This window comes from Pleurodeles waltl, chromosome 5 (assembly GCF_031143425.1).
Source record: "Pleurodeles waltl isolate 20211129_DDA chromosome 5, aPleWal1.hap1.20221129, whole genome shotgun sequence".
In the NCBI taxonomy this organism is placed as follows: Eukaryota; Metazoa; Chordata; class Amphibia; order Caudata; family Salamandridae; genus Pleurodeles; species Pleurodeles waltl.
In genome coordinates this window covers 957,040,246-957,056,763 of record NC_090444.1, presented here as the reverse complement: position 1 = coordinate 957,056,763, position 16,518 = coordinate 957,040,246, and the positions used below count along the sequence as shown (strand labels likewise).

At 46.3% G+C, this 16,518-nt stretch overlaps 1 protein-coding gene across 1 annotated transcript in view; it reads right to left on the bottom strand.

The window, feature by feature from the left end:
- Window positions 1-16,267, bottom strand: part of FBLN7 (fibulin 7) — a 698,570-nt gene extending 682,303 nt beyond the window's left edge. The window contains exon 1 of the mRNA XM_069235079.1: window positions 15,819-16,267. Within this exon, the coding sequence (XP_069091180.1) occupies window positions 15,819-15,893 (75 nt within the window). The 5' untranslated portion in view covers window positions 15,894-16,267. The remainder of the gene's footprint in view (window positions 1-15,818) is intronic.
- Between the last annotated feature and the right edge of the window lie 251 nt (window positions 16,268-16,518).

Below are 16,518 nucleotides of genomic sequence, written 5' to 3'. Positions count from 1 at the left end.
TATTTATTTTCTTCTTTTTTTAAAAAATTAACCCCTGGGGGGCACGATCGAGCGCGATCGCGCCCCCCCAGGGGCCACCTACCTCATTATAAAAAAAAATATGCCCTCGGGGGGTGGGGCTGCCCGTTTTCCAAGGGGGCCAACCCCCCAAGTGAAATCCCTGGCGTCTAGTGGCGTTACCTGGCCCTCGATCGCAGAGTGCCAGGAAACGTGTTCAGGAAGGCCTTGTATGAAAGGGGAGAGTCTCCCCTTTCATACGAGGCCTTCCCGAGCGTGGGGAAGGCCGCTTGGGGCCGTTTTTCCCATTGGAGCAGGAAGCGGCCTTATGGCCACTTCCTGCTCCAATGGGGAAAACAACAATGTGACGTCAGGGCAGGTGGGGGGCGGGGGGAGACACGCAAAAGCTTCCGTATCTCCCAGGTAGTGAGAAAAAAAAATCCTCGGGTGCAACGCACCCGAGGATGTTCTAACCCCCTCCCTGGTGTCGGCCACTGGTCGTGACCCGCACCAGGCAGGTAGTGCGGGCATCGGCCAGTGGCCAACGCCCGCACTTAACGGGTTAAAAAAACATAGAAAATCACTGAACAAAACAAAGGTTACAGGACTTTATGGTTTTATAGGTAGGCTCACATTTTACTTGTACAAAACCAGTGAAATTCAGCAGTTATGACATGGTCAGTGATATCACTGATGCCATCACCGATGATGCATTTCTCAGGTTATTTTTTTAAAATTCTATTTCCTAACTATAACGTCCTGGTAACCTTTGTTATTTTCAGTGAACTTCTAAGGTTTATTATTGTTATTTCTCAACTATAATGTCCCTGTAACCCTTGATTTTTTAAGTGAATTTCTAGGGTTTTTTAATTTTTATTTCCTAACTGTAACCACTAACCTTTGACAGTGAGTGTGTGAGTGAGTGCATAAGTGCCTCAGTAGGTCCGTGAGTGGGGGTGAGAGTGTCTGAGTGGGTCTGTGAGTGGGTGCAGGAGTGTCCAAGTGGGTCTGTGAGTCAGTGTGGGAGTGTCTGAATGAGTCTGTGAGTGGGTGCATGAGACTGAGTGGGTGTGTGAGTGGCTGCATGAATATCTAAGTGAATCTGTGAGTGGGTGCATGAGTGTCTAAGTGGGTCTGTGAGTGAGTGTGTGAGTCTCTCAGTGGGTCTGTGAATGGGTGCGTAAGTCTCTTAGTGGGTCTGTGAGTGACTGCATGAGTCTCTGAGTGGTACTGGGAGTGGTTATGTGAGTCTTTGAGTGGGTCTGTGAGTTGGTGCGTGGGCGTCTGAGTAAGTTTGCGAGTGGGTACATGAGTCTTTGAGTACATCTGTGAGTGAGTTCATGAGTCTCTGAATGGGTCTGTGAGTGTGTGCATCAGCCTGAGTATGTCTGAGAGTGGGACCATGAGTGTTAGAGTGAGTGTCTGAGTGTATCTGTGAGTGGGTGTGTCAGTGTCTGTGTGGGTGTGGGTGTGTCAGTACCTGTGTGAGTGACTTGGCCACAAAGGAACCTCACCAGCCCTATTATCCAACATGAATTCACAGTACTGAACTAAATAATCACTCAAGTGGAGTTCTCTCAGCCTCCTTGAGTAAATGTCCAGTGCGTATTCTACACTACAGTTGTGTAAAGGAGTACAAGGAAATGTCATCAGTGAACTTGTGTGTGTTTAGGCAATATGTTTGTTCGTGGAGCGTCTTTATCCAGAAATATGAGATAACATGAATCCTCCTTTAGAGAGTCCAACAAGACTACATAGGCGTAAATCTTCACCAAACCAGGGTCCTTGTTGTTATCTATATGATGTAAGTGCTTCATTGTTTTGTTGAGATGTCCTCATATTCCTTGGATTTGAAAACGCGCCACCAAAATTGGTGGGGAACAAACTGGGGGGCCCTTTGATAAGCTGTCCATCATCCTTGCAAAAGGGAGAAGTCCTTTGCATATTACAAAGGTAGACAGGGCGAGTCCAAGGGGGTGGAGCCTCTAGGTGATTTGCACATTTGCATACTCGTAGAAATTTAAAGAGAGGACCATGGGCTCTGGTCTCACCAGAAGAGGACAACGAAGAACCCACTTGTCACAGTCACATATAGATTGCACTCCAATAGATTAACAATGCATTCACCTTCAAAAAAGGCTGTCAAATCGTTTATCAATATGGAATCACCAAGTAAACACACCTGCTTAGCCTTTGCCAAGCCCAGGAGTTAGGATCATTTGTCCTTTCTAGAAGTGGAGCTTCAACTGAGGCATTTGCTATGTATATTTGTAAGTGCTTCCCGGTGAAGTTTAATTTCTGTGAAATGAGCATCACGGCCAGAACAGCCAAAGAGACCCCATCCCCTGGTGCCTGGCCATAACTAAATGGGTGGGGGGGCACGTGGACCCCCTCCTTGGACAGATCATGGCCCAGGGGACCCCATCCCCCTGATCCGAGCCTTCATTGAATAGAGGTGGGGGGAGGTGGTCTGTGAGGCATAAAAATGCCCATCGAGGGGGCCATATGCGCCCCCTCCATTATTTTAATAAAGGAGCATTGCCCCCAGGACCTGGCCCACCCGGGGGCTTAATTAACAACAAGCACGGGAAACAGCACTTGTTTTCTTTCATTTTTCACAAATTTCGTGAACTTGCAGCAAACATTTGAAAAAAAGAATGCTTTTTTGCCCTGCAGGGGTCCCTCTGGCCGAAAAGCAGACCCTGTGGCCATCTCCTATAAGCACCAAACCCTGCACCATGCACGGCCTTTGGTCATGCGCAGCAAAGGTTGGCCGCAGGGCCTGGACTGTGGCCAGGCCTTATGGCCTACCACCTACATGCATCTAATCCTGAGCCATGCATGGCTGGCCTGTGACCAGGCTTTGCGGGCAATCCCCTAGAAGAACCCAACCCTGCACCACAAACAGGTTTTGGACATACGCTGCAGGGGTGGGCGGAATATTTAACTCCGTCTGCAGAGTTGGAGGAATTTAGTAGTTCCACGTTACTCTTGTAAAATTACAAAAAAATTATGTTGCTCTGCCAAATTTTTCATCTGCCATGATTGGTGTGCAGCGTGTTCAGACTGTCTGTTGGGGGTTGTACTTTGCTGTACTTCTTTTGTCTTGTCTGAGATGCCGTACTCTCAGAGCGGAGATTAGAGCTGGTTTGTGCTGGACTCAGGAAGCTTAGCTGTCCTAGTTTCAGGAAGGTTATGGTGGGAGGGGTCTCTATAAGGGGTGTGCCTAACCTAATGTGCATTAGCAGTGAGCAGAGAACAGTTGTAGCAGCACTGAAAGGGCAGGGATTGCGTTAGCAAAGGGCCTGTGTTGTGAGGGGCTGTTGCAGTGTGGGCACACCCTGGTGGCAGGGATGGGCAGTTTGTGCCACAGTTTCAACCTTGTGTGTGTCCCGGGAGCTGCCTTAAGAAAATTCACAGAGCTTGGCAGAGTGTGATGAAGCCCCCAGCATGAGGCAGGCACATGGAGCAGTACGTCCTGCTGCTGCATGCTGGCAGTGAGTCTTCGGTACGGCCTGTGGGATGCAGTTGTGCTATTTATGATGATGTTACGTTACACAGTAAAAGTGAAAGGTAATATGTTAAACTATATACGTGCAATTTGATGTGCTGTGCTAATTTAAATATGATATCAGAAGGCTGCCAGCTCCCAGCACTAGTGCCAGCCCCTTGTCCTTAGAGTTGTCTCCTGTAACAGCACTTAAACCACCAGCAGCCTTTCATTACCTGTGCACCTTCCAAGCCTCGTGCCATGGCAGTGCCAGCCCCTAGAGTGGTCTCCTGCGACAAAGCACAAACCACCAGGAGCCTCTCATTACTTGCACACCTTCCACACCTCCCAAGCCTCACCATGTCATTGTGTTTGACAGACAGCCGTCTTATTCCCCTGTCACAAGCAGTTTGCTGCTCACCATGTTCCTTCCTCCTAATGATGATGGTGTCCGACTGTGCATAATATTCCTGCACATCGACTTTCTAATTTTTCAGGGTGGGCAAAACTCTGCAGAATCTTGAGGAGTTTTTATATAACGCCGCAGAATTCCATGGAGTGAAACTCCATGAGTTCCACCCACCCCTTGCCAAAACCACATTAAGCAGCCAACCCTGTGCCATGCGTGGCCTAGGGAGAGAAAATAAAAGGGGGCAGGGTAGGAATACCATGACCCTCTAGCCTTGGTGCAGGGGTATCAGGGCAACAAGCATTTCTTTTTTAATTTTTGCTATGAAGTTGTGGCGGATTCACAAATCCCCTGAAAAAATTTGTAAACCAAAGGTTACAAGGAACGTTATAATAAGGTGACCTTTTTTTTAAATACATCTTTTTATTGCCTTTAAAGCAACCAATGAAAGAACTACAAGACTCAAAATATTCTGTAGCATAAAAGCCTCATCGCGACAGATCCAGTCCCTCCCCCCAGGTCACACCGGCCCCTCCCCACCTCCAGACCTCAGTGTGCAGTGTCAATTCTAGTTGGAGCCATATCTCCAACCTCACCAGTGACATTTGTATCAATTGTGCATATTCCTCCTTGTAATTATTCCACTTTCCCCACATCTTGCTCCATATATTGGGGCAGCCTCTGCTTTCATTTACCACCTTCTCTGCCAGCATACACCAATCCATTTCTCGCTCCCACTCCCCCATCAAAGGTGCATAATCTGCTCCCCACAGTTGTGCTATATTGCGGTGAGTGAGGGTCTGGCTGGGTCTGCGAATGGGTGTGTCAGGGTGTGAGTGGATCTATGAATGGGTGCATGAGGGTGTGATTGGGCCTGTGAATGGCTGCATGAGGGTGTGAGCAGGTCTGCGAATAGTTGCATCAGGGTGTGAGTGGATCTTTCAATGGGTGCATGAGAGTGTGACTGGGTCTGTGAATTGGGTTGTGAGGGTGTGAGTGGATCTCTGAATGGATGCATGAGGGTGTGACTGGGTCTGCAAATTATTGCTTGAGGGTGTGAGTGGGTCTGCAAATGGGTGGGTCAGGATGTGAGTGAATCTGTCAATGGGTGTATGAGGGTGTGAGTGGGTCTGTGAGTGAGTGCATCATTGTCTGAGTGGGTCTGTGACTGGGTGCATAAGATTCTCAGTGCTACTATGACTGAATGAATTAACTCTCTCAATTTTTTTTTTTTCTTGTTGCAGATATTTGCGACTACATTATGATGTTATACAGGGGGGTGTTGTCCTGAGCGCTGTGATGTATTTGCGAACATTGCGAACCATGGAAAAAAATTATTGTAAGGTCGTTATTTGACCTACAAAGACTCTGATATGACAGCCCTGGGGTCAGGGTAACTCCACATTGACCCCTTATGACACTTTTCATGTGACTTACCAGCCCCGGGGACCATGCATCGTAACCCTAAAATGGCTGCTGCAACTTTCTAGTCAGATTGAGGCCAGCCAATCACAGCATTTCTGCTGGCCTGCTGGCCTGCACATTTGTGAATATGTTGCGACCATCACGAAAACATTCCAACAAATTCATGGCAAGAGATATCCAAATGTATTTTCCCTTTAATTTCTCAAAAACTACAGAACCGATTTATACCAAATAAGTGAAAGCACAATCTGCATACTGAAAGCTAACTTTTTGCCAAATTTGTAATTCCGTCCAGCGGTTTGGGCTGTATTTGTGTTCAAAGGTCCTAGGGGGAATTAACATGGGAAATGCAACTTTTTTGACTCCCCCTCCCCTTTTTCTCAGTCCCCGCTTGACTGATCACCCTGAAACTTTCTGTACACAACAAGATTTACTGGGGCTCTTCTTTTGAAAAATGTAATGAAGATTCGTCTAACGGTGCCAAGGATATAGACAAGTCAAAAAACGCTTTTTCTATGAAAACATGGCCCTAACTATAACTACCCACTGGCGACCACCAGTAGGTAAGAGATAGATAGATAGATAGATAGATAGATAGATAGATAGATAGATAGATAGATAGATAGATAGATAGATAGATAGATAGATAGATCTTGGTCCACAAATTGTGCTTTTTGTGATTTGATGTAAATCCGTTGAGTAGTTTTTGAGAAATTAAGGTTAAAACATATTTGTATGTCTGGACAATTGGGTCAGACGGACTGTCTCAAGACTCCCTTGAACCTAATTAAGAAACATAATAGAGTCTTTTGATCAGCCCAGAGAGCTTTATTCCCTGTGGGCCAATTTACTCTTGTGGGATTCAGACACCTACTGGTATGGATTACTGAGGACTCGCCTCCGGCAGCATCATATTTCTCAACCACAGCCCCTACCACAATTGACTACACGTTTGTTTCCCTTCCACTATTCAAACAAGTAGCCTCTTTCCAACTAGGCAACAGGAGCAAAAGCGATCACTGCCCACAGGAATTATTCATCATCCTGGGGATAACCAAAATGGAGAAAATGAATGTTGCACACATTACCAGTTTCACCACAAACTGTCAACGTGTCAAATGTGGGCAATCAAACATTGATCAAGTCATCGAAGCAGCAATGGATCTCGCACTCGAACTAGAATCAAATAATGACAGCGAAGTTCAGAAATGGGAACAACTCACAACCAGGATTAGTGAAACTTTTGTGGAACCAATCACTAACAGTCCTGCAGCCGTAACTCACCTGGCACAAGCCTACAGGACAGGCACTGAAGAAGCTAAAATGGGCAATCAATAGGAGCCGCAATGAAGACTTGTGGGCCAGGCTACACTTGCAAGGAGTAATAACAGCGCACATTTCTGGCGTACAATATGCAACCTCACACGTCCATATCATGGTGCCATTACATCGAATATACCAGAAGCCGTCTGGGCCAAACATCTTGTAGTCCATTTCAACGGATTGATATCAATTAGCATGGTCGCACAAAGCACGATCGTGCCAGGAAGTCTTCCTCCTCACAGGCCCTCACTAAAGACTACGCTCACATTACTTGCTGACTCGGTCACTATAAAAAATCAGATAGCTAAGGGCTGGAGAGAAGGTGCCCCGGGACCAAATGGCCTCCCACCCGGAGTCTTCAAGCACAACAGACCCTTCTGGAGAAGATTCTCAAACTCCTCTACCTGGAAATAGGTCTGACAGGAATGATTCTGCAGTCCTGGAAGGGGTCAATAATCTCCCCCATCTTTAAAACGGGGGACAGGTCGCTCCCCAACAGCTATCGTCTGATTGCCTTAATTGACAACGAGGCAAGGTACTTTGCAGGCCAGTTATTGGATCATCTGCTCGCATGGTCTACTGAAAAGGGAATAATCCCTACGAATCAAACAGGATTCTCCAAACATACTGGCACCATCACGAACATCATGGCCATTGCCCTTTTAACCGGCAAAGCTATAACACTGAAACGTCAGCTGCATCTATGCTTTGTTGACTTTAAGGCCGCATTTGACCATGTGGACAGGAATCTGCTGTCGAAGAAGCTTGAAACCTGGGGGCTTCCACATCCACTCCGACGACTGATAATAGCCCTTCACACGGACACATGGGTCCAAATAAAATTGGGCACAGGCACTCATCTCTCAAGGAGGATCGATACTACCAAAGGCCTAAAACAGGGCTGCGTTTTTGGCCCCCACACTGTTTAATCTATATCAAGCAGACTTGGTGGGTGCACTCACCTTCACAAACTCGCACCCACCAAAAATTGGGGACCTTGAACTACCATGCCTCATGTACGCTGACGACCTTGTACTGATCAGCCACACGGAAACAGGCCTTCAGAGACTACTAAATGCCACTCAGCACTACTCAGCCACTAATGCTTTGACAGCAAACTTTGGCAAAACATGCACACTGTCAATTAGATCAAAGGCACCCTTGAGAGCCTGGTTTTGGGGTGAGACACGACTTATTCAAACAGACAAGTATAAATATCTTGAAGTCGTTATTGACAAATTGGGAAACTTCATGCATCAAAGGAAAAGCCTATTGGGAAAAAGCCTAGCCATAGCGCTATCTCTAAAAACACTAAAAACCCTTCGGAATCAGCCCTCATACACCCCCCTCTTAAAAGTGCTTAAAGCCAAACTCCTCCCCACAATAACATACGGGAGTGAAGTACAAAGAGGCAGGGACTCCAATATCTTAAACCAAGCAGTGAGCAAAGTTTACCGGACGATCTTTAACATCCCCCGATTCACCTCCCCTGCCCAACTGAGACTGGAGTTTGGTCTGCTGAACCAATCCCTGGCTCGATGCGTTGCTTACATAAACTTCTGGAGCAAAGCCTGTGGTGCCTTCCTGGGCACTCTTAACTACCATATGTGGCTAGAGCTTGAACGCAAGAACACCTCCCAGAATCGATTTAGATGATTCACTTAAGAAGACCGGGCTCACCGACTCGTGGAGGACCTCAGTCCCTTACAACGCCTTCTAGAAAGCAGCTGGGAAATCACTTAGGCTTCAGTCACTACTGGAGGACAAAGCAGCCTTCTCACAGAGGTCTCATGCATGGATGACTTTGCACACCTACATGTCTTTGACACCACAGTAATACATATGCCAGGGCTTCTCAATACAAACAAAGGACCCATTCTTAAAGTATCGACTAGGTCTCCTACCACTTGCTTCAAATGCGGCCCCCTGACTGAGGGATGTAACCAACTCTATCTGCCGCCTTGTAGTGAGGACAAGGAAGACCTCCTCCATGTCCTCTGCTCATGCAATCATTTTGCACTAGAACGAAAAGCCCTACTAAAGATCAAATTTAATGAAAAGGGCATACGGACACGGAGACAAGCAGTGATGGCGTGCTTTGTACCTGGGGACCTGCAGTTTAACTCTGCTTTGGTGAAGTTTCTATTGCAGGTGTCACAAAAGCAAGATTTAATGAATCAGCACCGCCCCCCGTGATCCACAGGAGGTTAGCTCACAGCTCAGTGCCTGACAATGGATTATAATGGCATCAAGCAATGCTCTACTGACACTGGAGCAAGCAAAATCTTAAGTAGCAGCACTCTATTTTGTTTTAAAACGAGCTCCTATGGAGCGCAAATCGAAACGACTGGACAATGTGCATGATCCCTCGATGGATACTTAGTAACATCAGAAATGTATTTTCTTTTTTTAAATAGTGTTTATCTCTTTTTTCACTTTTGTTATGGTTTTAAGTAACTAAACAATAAATCTGACTACCTACTGGTATGCTCTGAATTGGCTACCTGTAACAAGAGAAAAATGTTGTTGCCAACCATTCCAGGGCTTGGGGACTTAGTCCCCTGTCCTGAAGTTTTAAAAAAAAAAATATATAAGGGGGAGGATAGCCCTCCCCCATCACCAAGCCCTGAGTGAGGACCCAGACAGACTCTCTGTGGCCAAAATTTAAAAAAAAATCTGTATTTTTTTCTGAAAGTCATGTGGGATTGCAGCAAAAAAAAGAAAAAAAATGCTGACCTGACATTATTTAATAATTTGGAGTAGGGGATGTGAGCGGGCACCCACTCTCTGAACCCATTTTGGGACCTATCCTCCGAGACTAAAATTTGGTAAAATTTGAAGCTTTTCTAGGCCCAGGGGACCCCTATCCCCCGGGGATTCATTTTCATAAAAGGGAGGGGGCTGCCCGGCCCCCTTCCTGAGCCATTGTAAATCCCATGGACCACATCTCCAAGACCAAAATCAAGTTCGAATAGAGACCTATAAGGCTCAGGGGACTTCATCCCCAGGGGCCAGCTCAGTTACTGTATTCCGAGGAACCCCCCCCGGGCACAGTAGTTTCCCTGCCCGCATTAGCTCAGGTAAGGAAGCATGTACTTTCTCCCGCTTGGCGGAAGCACTTTTAAATCTTCCGCAAAACAGGAGCAAACATGCCTTTCTCGACCGAGGTAGTGCAGGCAGGGAAGGCAAGTCTGCTACCAGCTGGAGGGAGATTTAATTATGCTCCTGCTGGCTGGGAGCAGACTTCTGTTCTGTTTTCCTGCCAGCAGGACTGTGTACAGGGAAAGGCAAAATATATTTCTCCCACCTGGAGGGAGCATACACAATTAGATGATCCATCTTTGCAGAAGCAATGCCAGCCCCAGCACTATGTGGGGAGCCAGCTGGGGCTGTGGGGGGACATGGGGATCTGCCTATGGCCCCCAACTTGAGCTTTGTGGGTACCCCGGTTTGGCTTTTCTCACTCTGGCTCTTCTCTCTCTAAGAATTTCCTGGCATTCCCACATCTACCGACAAGTGACATTAGATGTTGTTAACCAATAATATACATAAAATCCATTTTGAGGCACAATAAAACCGAGTGAGATATACATCAAATGTCAATAAAGTCCATAGGCAACTAGTTTTTGGGACGGCCATGCATGTGGTCAAAAATTATACTGTCCACCACCCTTGATAGATGGTTCACTGCTACTGCTTCGTTGTCCAGTTGATTACCACCTGATGGGCTGTTTACCTTTAGGGTGTAGATGAACAATAACGGCTGTTTCAGATTCCATTTTCTCAATGTGTCACTTTGGAATTCCATAGCTAATGGTACCAACGCTGAACCTCTTGAACAAGGATACATTGAAAATAACAGTCTCACCACTCCTGTCAGCCACATGGTACCATGGTGCTTATTGGTTACGTACTACCTCCTGGATACATTCAGATGGCATCTGTATATCTCACCCAGGTATTAGTCCTGCATAATTACACCATTACATATCCCTCTTGCCAATGGGTGCTGCACATTCTTACCTTTGCTTCCTTTTCTTATCCTTTGCTCTGCATCTTAAGGAACAGGTGATGTCCAAGCATTGGTGGTGGGACAGACATCATTCACTTTCATTCACAAACCATTGATGAAGGGGAACATTCAGAGGGACATGTGTCTGGACACCCTGAGGAATTGATGAATGGAATGTTCTTGAGCAAGTCTTTTTTCTAGATCAGTGTGCACTGTCTACCCGAAGGTTCTCATGAATCTCTCCACCCATTGGCCTGATGGCAGTGTAGGGTGATCTTGCAATGTCTGATGTTAAGTCTGAATATTTGACAAGTTCAGCATTTTGCAAAGGAGGCCACTGACTGCTTTCACTTCCGTTGGCAGTCTATGCATGCCCCAGCGTTTTGCTTTTTTGATGCCACCTGATTAAATGATGATGATGATGTCCTAACCACCAAATATCGTATACAACTGTCAACCAGGTTCAGGTCATCAAGTGTCATACTAAGTCAGTGCCAACTTTGCTCCCAAAGCAGTGCTTTAAAGTGAACTCTAGAGGTGCCATATACTCACTATAGTACCTACATGCTCTTGAGATGTGCCAGTACCCTCCTTAAATCTACTGCAGCAGTTCTGAGAAGTGCAGATACTCTCACTTTCAAGTTAAAGAAATGCAGGTACTCAGTACCAGACAGTATCTGCCTATTTAAAGCACTGTCCAAAGTGTGCGGATCTGTTATTTTGTTCCAATGCACGCTGGGGCATCAGGCTACTTGGATGTTTGACACCAGTGACAGCTGTTGACCATTTCTTCCATCATGTCATCAAGATCAGGGAACCAAACGTTGTGTCTGAAACTGGTTTTAATGTTCACAACTCATTGGTGCCATTAATGAGTGGGCTGTACCATTCTGGGTAATAACATCGTGGGGGAAAGTAATTGATTTACACTCAACATTGCGCCCTCTGCTAAGATGCTCAACTCATTCCTCATTCTCCACAAAGACTTCAGAGTGGCTTCTGAAAGGCACTTCCTGTGCCTCGAAAAGTGATCTCCATGTGTTTTAATGTGCCAATGCCAGAAGGCCTTCACCCTCCAAACTGTCATCCGCCACCTCTGAGTGTGCTGTCTCCTTTGGACATCACACAATAGACAAATTCCTTGTTGCACTCCCCTTAACACTGTGCAGTCGGGGTGAGAGATCGGGGCCACACAACGGTCTACGGGTTGTTGACTGCCTGCCAACATTGAATGGAAAACGTGTAGCTGCAGCGCCCACTTTCCACTCCCAAGGGTGGGCTGGGCACAGTTCATGGAAAGTGGGGCGCAGTGTAGGGAAACACTGGAATCAAGGGTTGTGGCCTATTACCACACAGAAATGGTGGACAGACAAGTTTGTAAGCCCTACTTTATTGTCAGTGCCTCTCTCTCTCTTTGAGGTTGCCTTGTTTCTATTTAGTTGGGTGCCCTGTGGGTGGAAAATGCAGTTGGGGACCATTCAACCAAGTGTCTTTTGGAAGCTAATTACAAGTGCTTAATATGAGCCTGTGGTTTCCTGTGCTCAGCACTTAATTGCCAATACCAGCACTTATGGCAGTCTGTCACATGGTGGTGTTATCTGATTTAGAGATGGGCAGAACAACAGTTGTAGATTACTTCAATGTACATTAAAAATTACTAAACATGACTACTACCTGCGTCCCAAGCCATTATTTTAGCTTTGAGGGCCCAGAGCAGTCTGAATTGTCACACTTGTAAAAGCGTGATGGTTAGTACCGGTATCGGTACTATCATTAGCAGCTCTGGCAGGGCCAACGGCAGCCCGAGCTGCAGTAGCCTCCTGGCGTTAAGCAAAAATAAACGTAACAACGACTAGCTCCGCAGCTGACAATCACAAGTTCTTTCTTGTGTGTTGAAAGCACGTTGGTCAGTACATTCATTGCATACACTGGTGGAGTCATAATTTGTGGCTTTCACAAAATCAACAATTCCTCCTAAAACAGACGCCTTCCAATAACGTTTCCACTGTATGGAGCTTTGTAGGCCCAGAAACAGAAATCAGTGACTATTTTTACACTACATGGGGGTGGGGTTTCCAAACGTCCTCACACTACAAACATAGATGTAATAAAGTCATATGCAAATACATATGTAGACAACAAACTACACACAAAACAGAAGCACACACGAGTAGAATACAAACACGGTAAGAAAGACACCATGGCTGCCAAGTCACTCTATATCCAGAGCCTTTGGAATTATGCAATTCTACATCCGCAATCTTTTTTGCATAATTATGGATCTGCAGGATTTGCCATATAATTCATCATCTGCTGCATAATCTGCAGATTTCAACAAAACCAAAAAAATTGTTACAATCGCAAATGGATAAAAAGTTACTAAAAACTTGAGACTTGTTCGCGCATAATGGAAGGCCCTTTGCAAAGGTTAAACGGTCATCTTTCAGATGCTTATTTCTGTTTTTTGTTGTTAAACTGTTACTAATTAGTTTAACTCTTTCTTCAGACAGTACTACTACGTGCACAAATGATGAAATAATGAAGTATTACTATTAAAAAATGGTGCATTGTGTCACATAATTTACCTTTTCTTGCTGCATAATTTTGGGAACCTTGCCGCGTAATGTGGTGCACGCTTGCCACATAAGTTCAGTGGTCGGGCCTATATCATGTATGGCATCAAAGCATTTCTAGTTTTTTTTTTTTGCCAAAATCACTTTGCATTTGGGACCTGCATTTTTTTATCATCACAAGTATCGCTTTTTATAATCCTGCATACAAATTGCGTTTTGAATACAATTAAAAGACATGGCTATCTACTGGTGTCACACATGAAAGAAGGCCACGTTGCATCTGTACTCTGTGACACACTTTAAGTATATACACTCTCATAACACACAGGGCCCGATTCACAAAGGTAAACTTAGACCAAATGTCTAAAGTTAGACCAAAAGTCGAATACTACGAGTAAAGATAGACTTTAGGTCTAAACTTAGACTTTTGGTCTAAATTTACCTTTGTGAATCGGCCCACACTCTCCAGTCACACACGGTCCAAGCACAAGTGATCAATCAAGGTGCGCTCTCCACAGCCATTGCACAAACGCACCGACTCTCCAAGCAACACACGGACACACTCTACAAATGAACAAACTCAGCAAAACACGCCCTCTGCAAATACGTGCTGTCCACCAAAACGCGTACTCTAACTTCACGCATACACTCACATTTACTAACACACGGCCAAAATACAAACACACCAAGCACAGCGAGTGTTTTCTTGCACGACACACACACACTTGACTCGCGACCTTACTGTACGTACCAGCAACAAACTGTGCATGAGCACACGTCGCAAAGATCTACTACATACTTCAGTTGGAAAACATTTACACGTATTGTAAAAGCTCGCTGCAAAGAGGCTACAAACAGTGTTATTTAAAATGTTGCATATTCTACTAAACACCACAGCTGTCACATAAGTGTACTTCTTAGTTACATTTAAGAAGGAAAGTCCGTTATTCCTGATAAAAATGTTTGGGGCTGATTAAAGAGTCCACAGAAAAGGGGCAATATATCGGGTAAGATAGTTCAGTGAGTAAGTGCACTCCATGAACCGATTTGTTTGTAGCTTTCATCTCAGCTGACTGGGGCGGGGGTTAACATTTTATCTCTATGGGGTTAATTACAAAGGATAATAGTACCACCTACCATAAAATTACTAAAAGCAACAATTTCTGCAAAAGTATATCTGATACATTAAGAGGAAACTACTGCTAAAGGTATAGGTAACTTCGGAGGTTGTTTTTAAAAAGGTTCTAATCACCAATTCCACCGTTCATCCTTCTGAAGGCAATGCAGTAAGATATTTTTAGTTCAGTGGAATGCATATATATTAGCATGAAGGTGCAAGACGTTATGCACTCGATGGTGACATCTCTTGTGATTTCGGTTGCATGCTGGCAGGGTTAACTTAAGCTTCCCACATTCTGCGATCGCACAGCTAAGTACAGTGTAACTGATTGCCAGTTATTGTCGTTACACTGAACCAGAGCTGCGCTGTTCGCATCATGTTGGATAAGAGGCACAGAGACGGCAATTGTTCCTCATGTATGCACAAAGCAAAGCTATCGCATGCAAAACGTCCGATAGAGCCCTCCCCCATACTGGAAGTCCAGCTGACAGGCTAAAAAATTGTTTAGGCAACATCAAGTTTCTAGCATCTGCATTTTGGGGCATTTTATTACCAACTCGCAAGGTGCGTAGTTCAGTTAATTCCAATGACAACTTGGAACTGGTAATCGCTGTGTGTTGTTGTTGGTGTTTTTATTGAACCAGTAAAATGACCCTATTTTTCCCGTTTGACATAACAGGGCCCAGTATCGCACATGCTGTAACTGGATCAGTAGAAAACATTAGCAGGTGGTCAAGAGAATCACCAATAAAGGTGCAGAAAACTTGAAGCAGCGGCCATCTGTTTACTGGGCCGAACACTTGCCTGTTTATAAGCACACCGCATTTTGACAGAAAAGTCAACGGGGCTAGTACTCAGTGGCGTAGCGTGGGGGGTGCAGGGGGGGCTGGCCGCACCGGGCGCAACATCTGGGGGGGGGGGGGGGGGGCACTCGCAGCTCTTAGGGGGCGCAAATTACTTGCCTTGCCCCGGGTGCTGACAACCCACGCTACGCCACTGCTAGTACTTAATTTGACTAGGTGGTTTCCGGTGCTCGGACCGGCACTTAATTGTCAATACGGGCACTTATAACAGTCTTCCACATTGTGGCGTTTTAGTCCAATTAAGAGAAGAGCACAACATCTCTTGTTTACTACTTCAGTAAACATCAAAAATACCTGCCGTCACTGTAGGTGTCGGGGAGGTGGGGGCTGGAATAGTCTGAATTGTGGCACTTTAGGAGGGAGGATTGGTCCTTCTGTTGGCACTATCACTGGTAGCGCTGACATGGGTGGTGCAAGCAGCAGGGACTTCCCGACGAAGTCCCCGACTCTTATGTTTTATCACAAATTAAGGGCGGAACGGGACACGGGAAGAGAGCCCACATTGACCACGATCACACAGTTTGGTCTAGGGGGAAGGTAGTATGGGAGCCAGACTCCAAAGTGTAAAACCTAGACTAGCTCCTCTCCTCAGCGAGAGGCGCTTACCTGCACAGTCCGGGACTCCTGGCCAGCCGCGGCACATATCAGCAGGAGGAGGCTGCACTGCCAGCCGGACACCATGACTGCAGCTTCCAGGAGAATCTCCTACCAGCAAAACTTCTTCCAGGCAAAGTCTTTCCTTCCACCGGTGAGCGTTTCTTATTCAGAAGGACCCCATTTCGCCTGCCCCTGCGAAGACCAGTTTGTGTAAAACAAAGTCTGCTCGCGAACGTGCCGTGGGTGGGGGGTGCCGGCTCGCGCTGCTCACAAGACACAGTAGCGCGCGCCTTCACTCCGCTGCTCCGTCTGAGGAGGGCTCTGCTGCTGCTCTGAACTCCCGCCAGCGGCTACTCTCGCACCTCAGCGGTGCGCCCCTTCGCCGTGGCTGCCTGTGCCCACCCCCTCCCACACAGACCCTTAGCTAGACGCAGGCGGGATTCACTGTGTCTGCAGACAAGCCCGTCCCAGCTCTGGGCGTGAGACAGCTGGAGCTCACTGAGACGTCAGCGCACTACTCCTTGTGAAAGAAACGGTCGTGCCACAACGACTGTCCCCTAGCCTTGGGAAGAGAATAACTGACCCCCCCATTACTGACGGGGAATGTACGATTCTAAAGACCCCACATTCGTTGCAGTGCCTGCGGAGGTTCCCTTTCAAAGGGACGGGTTTTTCCCTACACACTCTAGGTACTCAGTAATACAGAGTT